This window comes from Heterocephalus glaber, unplaced genomic scaffold (genome assembly GCF_053883595.1).
Source record: "Heterocephalus glaber isolate CG9 unplaced genomic scaffold, H.glaber_assembly_v1.0 deba00001504, whole genome shotgun sequence".
NCBI classification, from domain to species: Eukaryota; Metazoa; Chordata; class Mammalia; order Rodentia; family Bathyergidae; genus Heterocephalus; species Heterocephalus glaber.
In genome coordinates, this window is record NW_028258324.1 from 47,869,437 (window position 1) to 47,882,685 (window position 13,249).

The 13,249-nt window shown below is 36.9% G+C and overlaps 1 protein-coding gene across 6 annotated transcripts in view; it reads right to left on the reverse strand.

The window, feature by feature from the left end:
* Tnik (TRAF2 and NCK interacting kinase) overlaps positions 1-13,249 on the reverse strand; it is a 397,016-nt gene that overhangs the window by 149,158 nt on the left and 234,609 nt on the right. For all 6 annotated transcript variants that reach the window (XM_004834596.4, XM_013071572.3, XM_004834595.4 and 3 more), the window contains one exon: positions 3,390-3,515. In XM_004834596.4, the coding sequence (XP_004834653.1) occupies positions 3,390-3,515 (126 nt within the window). The remainder of the gene's footprint in view (positions 1-3,389; positions 3,516-13,249) is intronic.

Below are 13,249 nucleotides of genomic sequence, written 5' to 3' on the forward strand. Positions count from 1 at the left end.
ACTGAACTGGGGACAGAGCTGTCATTCTCTACCTGTCATCTGTCACAGCTCATAACAATATGGGATCACTGCCAAGTGCTGGATTCTTGACAATGTAGGTGTCCTTTGAGAAGACAGACATTCCAATTCATGCCACCTCTTCAAATTCTGTTGAACTTGAACTTCCCAAGAACCTGTAGTTAGTAACCACGTTTGTACCAATAATATCACTTTCATTCACAAATTAATGCTTTGGTTGGCATCATATTGCTTGGTACTTTCCAAATACTGAGGAAAACACTGAGACACAAATGGTACGATCCCTACCCTCAGAGAGCTGTCATTATGAGCATCTTGGGCAGCTCAATGAGAAGCAAAAGAAAAAGCAGCAGAGCCTGGGGGTGATGGTGCATGCCTATAGTCCCAGTTACTCAGGTGACTGAGGCAGAAGAATCAGAAGTTCAAGGCCAGCTTGCACAATTTAATGAGGCCTTGTTGTCTCAAAATTTAAAAAACTAGAAAAGGCTGGAGATGTAACCCAGTCATAGACCTGTTGCTGTGTCAGGGCCCTGGTTTTGGAAAAGAAGAACAACAAAACAAAACAAAAACAAAGCCCAAAATAACAACAAAAAAGAAGTGGTTCAGATACTGAAGAGGAAAACTAGGGGGAAAAAGCAGGCATGACTTAGAAATATGTTTTAAAAATTAAATTATTGAAATTACTAACAAGAAGTAAATATTTTCAATACCATTAGTATCATTCCAGATATCCCAACTATGTCAACACATCTATATATTTTTTAACAAAATGAAAAGATAGTACGTCCAACTATAAAAAGGGCTTTAAAAATTCCACTATAATTTTTCATACTCATTCATTTATAATTATAGATCTACATTAATTCAATAGTCTCCATAGTACTCCTTCAGTGATTTCCTATTGGTTAATTTCTACATACATCTTTATGTACTCATCCAAATATTTATTTTGGATACATTTCTACCTGTGGAAATACTGGTTCAAAAGTAAGGTACTTTTTTGGAAGACATATATACATATATATATATTTAATTTCTGTACATCTGTGTGTATGTGCATATGTGTACCCATTTGTTGCACAGGTGTGTGTATCTATGTGTATTGAAACTGCTTTTGAATTAAGTTGCACCAATATCCATTTCAAGGAGCAGTAGATGTGCCATTATAAATCTTATCTCATGTTTATGACATATAATGTTGCATCCATTGAGGTTATAAGATTCCTGTAGATGGCACATCTTTATCCAACTTATTTCCCTTTCTCCTACCTCTCCTCTTCTCCATGTTCTCTCAGAGTCCTTCCCATTTACAAGAGATCTATCCCCTTGTTTCTGTCTATTCATCCTTTGCCAATCTACTAGGTGAATTAAAATAGTATAGAACTCTTGTTGCTTTCTGGACTTATATTAGTAAGATTATATTTTTAGAATATCTTTATTGGTAACTAATGTTTCTTTACTTTTATGGTGGTGGCCTTTTCCTTAATTCAATCTTTTTATTGGTAGTTTCCTATTTTTCCTATTGATTTTATGAAAATTCTTCATTTCTGAAGGCTACCAAATTCTTTGCTCATCATATATGAAATGAAAATTTTACCTAAATTAGTTACTTACGTTATCATGTAATTTTGGGAATTGAAAAAAATTTTAAATTGATAAAGTCAAGTCCATCAAAATTCTGTCTTCTAGTTTATTCATTTGTTGTTATACATCTCTCTCTAGGAGTACAGTCTCATTTATTTTTTCCTACTACTTTTACATTTTTTATCTTCACATGTACTCCCGTTATACATTTAGAGGCCACAATTAAAATCTAAAATAACTTTTTCAAGAATCACATAAAATATATACAACTAATGTTATCAGATTAAATGGATTTACTTACTCTAAACTGTAGTTCTATTTAAAATTTGGAAATGGGTTTTTTAGGAAAAGAATTCTCAACAGCTGTTTTCTTTTCCAAAGGCCGAATATTCAATATCAAATGACATGAAAATCTTGTCAGATTTTGAGCTGACATTATTATACCCTTTTTGGTCACCAATTTCATTCACTGTAAATGTTTATCTTCGTTGGACTGAAAATGTCATATTTATTAAAAGAGTAACTTCTATCCAAGACTGAGCTCCTTGAAAATTATCCATGAAATAGAGTCATCCCTGGAACCACATAGTTTAGCACTATCTTTAGCATTTAGTAGGCACCTGATAATTCACCGAATTTTGTGTTAGACATATACCAAGCCCTCTGGAAGATGAGCAAGACAGTATGTGGTTAAAAGGGTATTTTTAGAGTTACTAATCCAACAGTATCATGTGAAATGAATGGAGCTTTAAGATTCAGAGAGAAGTAAGAGGCTACTACATAGTCTAGGCCTCCACAGAACAGGCCTACACCAGAAGGGTGATTCTAAAATGGTCAAGGGAAGGTCAAACCAAGATGGATTTATAAGTCTGCTGAATGACTAAGATAATAAAAGCTCCAGTGACAGATATCCGGCTACCAGGAAAGTGAGAAGGCAATCTGGCCTGGGAAGCATAGGAATAAGAGGTGGTGGTTTTGGTACCAAACATATGGAAATTATTATTAGTGGGATGGTCAATCAGAGCTCTCTTACAGACTGTGAAAGATACACATCCAGGGCACACAGCTAAGTGGACAGGGGATGCAGAAAAGTAAAACATCCTTTACAGAGTGTCTACACCGTTAGGTATTTTACTCACAGAGTTGGAATTTATATTTGAGAGTAATCCACACATTAGTGATAGATAAGGAGAAAGAATCACACAGAGCTTTGTTAGGTCCTACCTCCACCGTTTTCATTTGTTTTTGTGACAGGGTCTTGCTTTGTAGTACAGGCTGGCCTTGAACTTACTATGTAGCCTAGGCTGGCCTGGAACAGTGGCGATCCTCCAGCCTCTGTCTCCCAGGGGTGTGCCACCATGCCTGGCTCCACCATTTCTAGCTACACAGATTTTAGAACAGTTTTATCTTCCCTGTAAATCTTAGTTTCGTTATCCAAGAAATAAGAATAATAATATCTACCTCAATGAATTGGAATAAATATAATTCTTAAATAGCATGATGCCTAAAATACAACAGACTGTCAATAAATGCAGGGAAATTAACTATTGGTTTGGGGGATAGTTCATATTAAGTGATAGAAGAAGATGTAGGTATTCTCAAAAGATAGAGAGGTTTTTCAAAGGAATGGGAGAAAACCTTGAAAACAATGTTATGGAAATCATGGGGAATAAGGGTTTCAAATTTGAAGTTGTTTAATCAAGTCTCATCATGGGGACAGAGAAATGGACCATTCAGTGCTGGATATTTTTCATGTAATGAAAGCAGATTTGAATAGCGCTACCTACCCACAGTTGGTCATCCATGCCTGGAGGGTTCTTTTTGATAAAAGCACCATAGTATGTAGCTATATTTCGGTGATGAGAATATTTCTTCAACATGTTAATTTCTTGTTTGATTTCTTCCTCTTCATCCTATATCGAAACAATAAATATTGGAACATGAAAATCCATGTCTTTATTAGAATTTCATTCTTCAACACCATCTATATGAACTAGGTAATGAAATTATTTTAAGATTTTCTTCCTTGGTGATAAAGGAGCATGATTATCTGACTAAAATGAAAAAGTTTACAAAACATCACATTGGTAGTAAAATGGTGGTGGTGGGGTCCTTCTTTTTGTACAGGTAACAGACATAGCATGTAATTCGTGGTAAAAAGTAAGCTCATTCTTTACTAGGAGGAGATCAAGGTAGTCAGGCTATTAGATAAAATTTACACTAGGCCTCTGGGAACTGTGTCTATCAAGTACCTATCACTGATCGTATCTGCTATAGTAACGATGGAGGACAGTGAAAGGGAAAAAAATATAGGCTCTCAGATTTAAATTTTGTTAGGTTCATTTTCTTTGAAGCCTACTTTTATTGAAGTGACTGATTGAAGATGATGAAAGTCAGATGGGAGAGGGGGCAAAGTAAGTTCTCTAGATCTGAGGAAGTTCACAAAGCAGGAGTACCCACATCACCTTCAGGAAACTAAACATGAAAAGGAAAGGGGAAATGCAGTGGTCGAAGATACAAAAAGAGACAACTCTCCTACACTGTTTCCTGATGTTGAAGTTTCATTCATTCTGAGTTTCAACTTGGAGTCTGCAAACTTGGCCCTGGCATTACTAGTAGAAAATGTATGTTCTTCCATAATTTTATTTTATTGATGTGTACATGTCAGTTGGACTGCAAAACAGTGCTTTATTGTTGAGGTTTGTAGAAAAGTTTCTGTCCCAAGATTAAGCGCTTTACATGCAGCAGTAAGTGAGGACTATGCCTGACTGTAAAATGTTACATTACCAAGACCCGAAGGACCACCCCGGTGACCCCCCTGTGTGCACCTTTACTCCCTACAGCTGCATAGATTCTTCCAGGATATCTGCATCAGTGGGTCCTTCTGCACTATCCCATGTGTAATGGCTCCTTTCCCTCTTTTTTTCTTCATATAATTTTTACACAATATTTCTGATTGGGTTTAATTTATATTCCCCACAATGTCTTCCTTGCTTCTATCAGGCAATGTTAAGACCCCCATTAAATCTTGTCATAGCACCTTCTCTTCTTCACACAGTATATGGAGATATGTATCATACTATGCCATAATTGCTCTGTTACTTGACTCTTCATAGATTGTAAGCTTTCCTGGTAAAACTCTTTGATCTACCTGGCCTGTCATTATTCTAGCTCCCTGGATCATCATGTATTTCTACAGCATCTCTTAGAACCACCAACCCCAGTTTTTAACAATCCTAAACATAGTAATCCTGCCTGTGTTTGTTCTCATCACACTATATAATGGTTTGGATATGATATGTCCCCTAAAATCTCATTGTGTTGAAGGGTTGTTTGCTGATGGGATTTTGGATTATTAGAGCTCCAACTTCATTAGTGGATTAATCCATTGATAGGATCATAATTTGATGGCATTTGGGGGAGGTGATAGAAACAAGAGGCTTGTCTTAGTTAAAAGGAGTGGTTCATGGGGTTTTGACCCTTCTTCTCTGGCTCTTTCACCCTTTCTCTGCTTCCTAGCCACTTTGAAGTGAGGAGCTTTCCTCTGCTACATCCTTCTGCCATGATGTTTCAATCTTGCCACAGGTCTAAAGCAATGGAGTCAGCTGACCATGGACTGAAACTTCTGAAACCATGAGCCAAAATAAACTTTGCCTCCTTTAAGTTGTATACGTTGGGTATTTTGTGACAAAGACCAAAAGCTCATCTATTAATACAAATTCCTAGCACAAATCAGAGTGCTTGTGAATAAATGTGAGTACAAAAATGAAGACTTACGAAGGGCCCAGAACCTAGAGCAGCACTAGTGATGTTAGAAGGAATAGATAAGAATAGGAAATGCTGACATTTCCTAGCCATACAATGTTTTACTGGAAAAAATGGAGATCTGTAGGCCCAGGAAAACCAGAGAATGGCTTAATCAAATGGAAGACTAGATAATCTCAAAACAGAACATATAATTGGGATCCTCAGCTAAAGGGATTTATATGGCCCTATCAGTGAGGAGAAAGTCAAAGGGTAAGGGGGCTGGGCTGGAGGCTGAGGCAGGGAATGGATAGCCCACTGCTGACCAAACCATTCTTCCTTGCAGCTATCAAAAACTACCTATACCTTCACTTCAGGAATATGGAGAAAATGACCTTCAAAGACCTTCAACTTTTTGAAGGGTCCCTGCAGCACACCTCAAATGCTTTACTATAGTGCACATTAGCTTTTTAAAATTCACTGTGTGTAGCCAAATAATTGTGGATGAATGTAAAGTATGAGTAGATGAACTTTGGGAAAGCCTAAGTAGAAGGGGAGAAAACCAACCTGAGGGTTTCTGTGGGCAGCACGGTATTGACAGCTGCTTCAATTAAAAACGCAGCTATGTGAGGTAATGCAAGACACAGGTCACTTTCCAACTGCAGCTGACAGTCTCAGCTCCAGCCATTCTTAGTATTAAGTCAGGCTAGTTCTAGGAGTATTTTCTGCCTGCCTTCTGGGTTCTCCACAGGATGGTGGATGCTGTGCCTTACAAAAGTTTGACATATCATTAAGAAAGTAAGAGCTTACGAAACAGTTAAATAATGGTATAATTCAGCATGCAATTAAATCTAAAATAAATAGTATTGGAAGTCAGATTGAAGTTAGCACACTCTCCATCATTTTGCAAAGGTAAACTGCGGTAGTTTTATTGCAATGAGGAATGCATATACATTATTAGGTTTGGTATCAGAAAGGTGAGTGTGGACAGATAGGATGCATACTGAGTTTGAGCTCTAACCCTTCCTGGCTGTGGGGGTCTCAGGAAAGTAATCAAGCTCTTTGGAGCCTAAGTTTTCTAATCTAAAATGAAATACAAATATTACACAACCCAGTTTTGTGATAATTAAATGAGGTATGTGAAAATATAAAGTGTAACACAGAAGAAACATTACCATTAATCTTCTCAATAAAAAAATCAATAAATAATAAAGATAGGAGGGCAGGAATGTAAGTCACTTGAATCTTAAGTTTAAATTATATTGTTCCCAAACACAATTATGCATGACTGGGTCATGGCTGTATAGCTTCAATATTCAATGTTGATCTCTACTTTCCATGTTTTTGTGAATGAGTACGTAATTTATCAGGGCTCTGGGGCTACTCTTTATTCATATTTCTAGTCTAGGTCACTGATTGCAGTAAATGATTCAAAGAAATAGAATATTCTTATCAGTTTTGGCAAGAACTCATTTAACCATTCCACAAACAGTCTAGACTCTCAAAGTATGTCTTATTGAAGGAGATATATTAACAGGCTTACAAAAAGAAGAGGTCAACTGAGGCTAGAAGTAGGCCAGACAGTTTTAGGGGAAGGGACATCCTCTATTTTGTAAATGAACTATTCATACATCTTAAGTATTAAGCACGGGGCTCATGCTCACTGAGAAACTAATGATCACTGGGCCATAAAGAAAAATAAAGTGGTGGAATCAAATGGACTGCAATTTAAAAGGAGAGTAATTTTAATAAGTCAAGTCCAATACTTTAGAAAGATCTACTAATTAATCAGAAGACTTCAAAATCTAGTCTGATTCATTGTATTGACTTCAGGTGCAGCATTTAAACTCTCTGAACATTGGTTATTTTCAGCTGTAAATGGGAATAAGAAACCTATTAAACTACCTCTGTGGGCTTAGTGTTTACTTAAATATAACTTTAGCATCAATGTAAAAAAGACTTTTTACTCGCAAGATCATGGGAATTTATTTATTGTTTAGTACTTGTGGTAGACTAAAAAAAATAGCCACAATATTTGGCTGCCCCCAGCACCCATTTGAGAGGTGGAGTCCATTGCTTTTCTCCATGAAGCTAGACTTGGCCACATGACTTGATTTGACTAATAGACATTAACAGTCATGATGCAGCAAGACACTGGAAAACAATTGTGCTTTGTGACTAGCCCTCTCTACTGCTTTCAGAGAACTCTTCCACCACGCAGGAAAACAGAACAGGTTCCCAGGAGATATGAAATGAAGAAAAGGACAGTGGCTTTCAAATGAAACAGATTTCAGTCAGGCTTTTAAGCCAGTGATGACCTCTGACGGCAAGACAATGTTCAGGACGGTGGTCATAAAATATGGCCAAAGCCAAACTAGTGTAATGTTCACTGTGTTCCAGAGGCTGTGTGCACTCTCTTGTTTAATACTCAAAACAGTTGCATGAAGTAAGGCTTTTAAATGACCTGATTGCACAAATGAGAAAAATGAGTCTAAGAGAAGTTAAGTAACTTTCCCAAGTTTACTCATCTTAAATGTTAGAGCTCAGATTTTTCCCAATTTAGCTCTGATTTGTCTAACTCCAAAGCCAGTACTCTTAATTCTATACTAGACTCTAGAGCAGTTACCCAAGTTGACTAAAACCAAAGTGCTAGTCAAAAAAATTTAGGAACATTAGAAGCCAGGGATAAAGAAAACCCTGACTTTATTCTTCCAACTAAAGGTGCACGTCAGCATACAATAACATTTACTTATGATTGATTTCAAGGGATAACACAGATTTTTAAATTGCCTATTTGTTACATATGGGAATACACTAAGTATCTACAATATGCTAGGATTTAAAAACAGAATGAGTAAGATATTTGATAATAATGTGCTCTGTAACAGAGAGTTTGCCTGACATTTAACTCTCACTCCTAGAAACAAGTATGAAACTGTGCAATTCCTACAACCCGAGGGACTGGTCAGTATGAAGTCTACAGGGAAAAATGAATGAAAAGCCTCACAAATGCCATCCCCCCATGGAGGTGTAGACCTTGGGACACTGGATGGAGCCACCTCCACTCCTGCTCACTTGGCCCCTTCCGTAGCAGCTCACACGTGTTTGTGTACCTATCATCCTCACGTTCAGTGTTGATAGAATGTGGCAAACAGTTATTAAAGGACCATACACTAGAAAATTTCAAAAGATCATCACTAGTGCCTAGAATATGATTTTTAAAATGTTTAAAGTCATCTGTAGTAGCAAAAGCCTTCTATTTTTTCCAATAGAAATTTTATTCAGGATGCCAGTATATAGCGGGCAAAAATTAGAATTTTAAAAAATCAAAAAATATTTAATTTTATAAGTTTGAGTGGACAGTATGTATTTATACAGTGACAACACAGAGCTCGCTTTACAGAATATAAAATTAGAATTTATGAAAGAAATTAAAGCAAAATATTTTCTTCAATATCTTTTGCTTTTGTTTTGGTTCTGAAGGATAGAGAAAAATCTATACTTCATGATGATTGCAGTGATTTGCAAATGATAGAAGTTATTTTAAAAGGATATGGCTTGAAATTTCAGGAAGATCTTCATGCTGAGTGAGGTACATGAATGAGGTAACCAGTGCACAAATAACGAGGTTGGCATTAGTGCATACAGAGTTGATAAACAGAATAGAATTTGAAGCCTGCTGTTTAAATCAGTTTTTTAAGCATTAAAATGTATTGAAAATTAAATGAGAATTAAGCATATGAGTACTATCTAAAATTATCTCAAGGTGGAGTTATGCATTTGCATTTTTACAGATATAAGTAACAAGCCAAAGGGAGTAAATGAGTTGCCTAATTCCACATCTCTTCATTGCAGCATCCACAGAAGTCAGGACTCCACCACAACATTCCATAGGCAGCAATGAATTTGTTGTGTATGTTAACCCTCAGCTAAATGAATTATTTTAAAAAATACTTAAGTGCCTACCCAGGGGTACTTTTGGGTGCTAATAACATGATAATACAATATGTGCCATAACAGATTCAAGCTCTGCCACAATGAAACTTACTGTTGTCTCATGGTGGACAGAGACATAAGTCAAAGAATGACACAGATGTTTACAAAATAACTACTCTTGGAAGTAGGTGGTAGCTGGTCTAATTGGCCCCAAGAAACCCAAGTTTGAGCTGTGTTCTTAAGGTCATGCATGTATAAGTTACCCAGTTGAGGGAAAGGAAGAAAGGGTTATCTGGTGTCACTGGGGAGGGAATCATTTTCCTGGCAAAAAATACTGTTTCCCAAGGACCTGAGGCTGGAGGGGGTATTGAATGTTATTTTCTATGGTGATTTGTTGGTTAAGCTTGATTGTGTCAACTTGATTGGCTTTGGGATCTACCTGGGGGACTGGTGGAGCATATTTCTGGGTATGTCCATGTGGGTCCTGGAAATTTGACTTTATCTTGACCCCTTGTGCTCATGCTGCTCCCCTACTATGCTCTGCCATGTCCTTCCACCATGATGTTCCTGCCTTGGAGCTAGCCAACCATGGACTGAATGCTCTGAACCATGAACCAAATTAAACTTCTCCACCTTTAAACTGTGAGTATCAGTGTACTGGATCCCAGCAAGAGGCAAACTGACTAATACAGGGTTGCTGTGAGAAAAATGAAGCACTGTCTGTAAGAGATGTAGTAATAATAACAATATATGCTACACACCATATTCTACAAATCAAGCACTTTAATTTACTTCTTACACAAATTTTATGGGATTAGTCATATTACATCTATAGAGATGACTGAACAATATCCCCTTTATAAGAGAGCCATGAAAGATCAAAACTAATGGCCCAGACAAGACTGATAATTTTGATGGGTTTTCCTTCATCATCAAGCCAATTTGCTCTCTCTTACAATGAAGTATATTCCTTAGAAAAGTAACAAGTCCAGTGTGCTTCTTTCTCACCAAACATCCAGACTCAAGCAATCATGAAGTAAATTAGTTTTAATCCTAGCACAATGTCATTTATTTAGCTAAAGTCCACCAGAAACGAGATTAGCTACCACAACTATTATTTTTGGCTGGAGTAAAAAATAATGTAACTAGAGAAACACTTTATTTAAGGATCAAATCAGTTTTAAAATACTATTATAAGGACACTATATATTAGTGGCATTCTCCTGCTTTTGCCTACCCAGACTCTTCCCTACCTGTTTCTGTAATAGGTTTTTCTTTAAGGAGTCAACCCTTCCCAACTCTTCCTATGGTAAATTGCAGAGCTTGCCATCCAAATCTGACATGACTGAAGAGAATCAGAGATGGATTTAGGGTTGAGGATGTGAACCAAGCAGAGTCACTGATATTTAGACTGGTACTTCTAGTACAAACAGTAATGAAGTACTTAGATCAGGAGCCTAGACCTGTTGGGAAAAAAGCAGAGCCCAGAGATGGAAAGAGAAAAAAACTCCCCATTGCATCACTCAGACTTCATGGATCATCTGAATATATATATATACTTTTAAAAATCTTTTCAGCTTCATTCAGTCTGAAAGGGAGTTTGGTGCTATAATACATTGTCTTGAGTAACACAATCATGAAAGTTTATTAAAACTGAAAGCTTATAATATTAACTTATTATTTCACTAAGTCTTATATGTACTTTAGGGTGTCACTGTAAGAGACTAGTTTATACTAGGAGTTTTTATCGAAAGGTTATCAAAGCACCAGAACCTCTTCACATCTGATAGTAAGAAAAGAGTAAATACAAGACTCCAGCAAAACAGACATCTAACTTTGGTTTGTGTGAGGCACCCTGAAAAATCTTATTTAAAAGGCAGATTTGATTGACATTCCAACAATATATTTCACAGATTTAGAGAAAACAATCCAAAAATTCACTTGGAACCAGAAGAGACCTAGAATAGCAAAAGCAATTCTAGGCAAGAAGAATCTGACAGGGGCTATCACAATCCTCAACTTGAAGCTATACTACAAAGCTACTGTGATAAAAAAAAATAGCACGGTACTGGCAAAGAAACAGACCTGAGGATCAGTGGAATAGATTAGAAGATGCAGAAACAACTCCAGACACACTCAGCCACCTCATCTTTGACAAAGGAGCCAACCACCCTCACTGGAGAAAAGATAGCCTATTTAATAAATGGTTTTGGAAAAACTGGATTTCTATGTGCCAAATATTAAAACTAGACCCACATCTATCACCATGCACTAAACTAAGATGGAAGTGGATTAAAGATCTAAATATTAAAACAGAAACACTAAACTTGCCAGAAGATAAGTTAAGTAGAACTCTCAATGACATTGGCATAGGAAAAGACTTTATGAACAAAACCTCAGTAGCACGAGAGCTAGCACAAAGAATCAACAACTGGGATCTCATCTTATTAAAAAGTTTCTGCACTGCAAGAGAAACCACCAAAAGAACTAAGAGACAACCTACAATCTGGGAAAAAAATTTTAGCAGTTATACCTCAGACAAAGGACTGCTATCTAGAATATATAAAGAACTGAAAAAAAATCAAGACCCCCAAATTCAAAGACCCAATTCAAAAATGGGCATCCGAAATGAACAGACATTTCTCAGGCAAGGAAGTAAAAGCAGCAAATAAGCATATGAAAAAATGTTCAACTTCACTGGTCATTCAAGAGATGCAGATGAAAACAACATTGAGATGCCACCTCACCCCAGAAAGAATGGCTGCTATCAAGAAATCAACCAATAACAAATGCTGGCGGGGTTGTGGGGAGAAAGGAACCCTTCTCCATTGTTGGTGGGAGTGCAGACTGGTGCAACCACTGTGGAAATCAGTATGGAGATACCTCAAAGAACTAGGGCTGGTGGTCCCATTTGACCCAGCTATTCCCCTGCTGGGTATCTTCCCAAAAGAATTAAAAGAATCATACCACAGCGATATATGTGCACCCATGTTTCCAGTGGCACAGTTTGTAATAGCTAAAGTTTGGAAACAGCCCAAGTGCCCATCAACTGGAAACTGGATAAAGAAGATGTGGGGTTTTTTAATAAAATGGAGTACTACTCAGCCACAAAGAATGACAAATTAGAGACATTTATAGCTAAATGGATGCATATTGAGGCCATACTCTTAAGTGAAACAAATAGGACACACATGAGTAAATGCCGAATAGTTTCTCTGGTGTGAGAAACTGAATAACAAGGATTAAAATGATTAAAATGAATAACTGATAATTTGAAACAGGAAGAAAAGGTCCAAAGGGGAAGGGGAAGTGGGAGGGGAAGGGGAAAGGAAAGAAGGGGAAGGAAAAATTATGAGAAAAGGAAAAAATGGAAACAAAGTCTTTGTAAATAGGGAAGGGTAGAGGAGGTGAAGGGAGGACAGGCAATGGGAAAAAATATAAGAACCAAGATACATCATGCACAGGTACAAGCACCCAATGATAAATGTAAACGTATTGTATACTTAAAATGTAACAATAAAATAATGTAAGCAAAAAACAAACAAACAAACAAACAAATAAATAAAAAGGCAGATTTGCAGGTTGCACCCTGAAATTCCACAGCAGGCCTGGGAAACTGCATGTCTCATAGACATCATGAGGCCACTGAGAGTCCACAATTAAGAAACACTACTCCAGAGTTCCAATTCCTTTTAGCTGTGGTAGATAAATTTAGAGTACACAAATCCAGTGGGGGAAGTAATCCTCACAGAGCAATGAAATGGGAAAATTTCCATAATGATTTTGAGAACTAAAATGACTTCAAAGAGCATGTCTGAGTGTAAGCACTTATTCTGAAGCAAATGTTGGCAAATTTGGAAATGCCTCATCTCTAAAACTGGAAGGATATAGGCATTGTATTTGTTTCTCTCTGTGGGTGTTTTCTATGAAAAAGGAAGTGATATAGAACAAAAATAACAATTTAAAA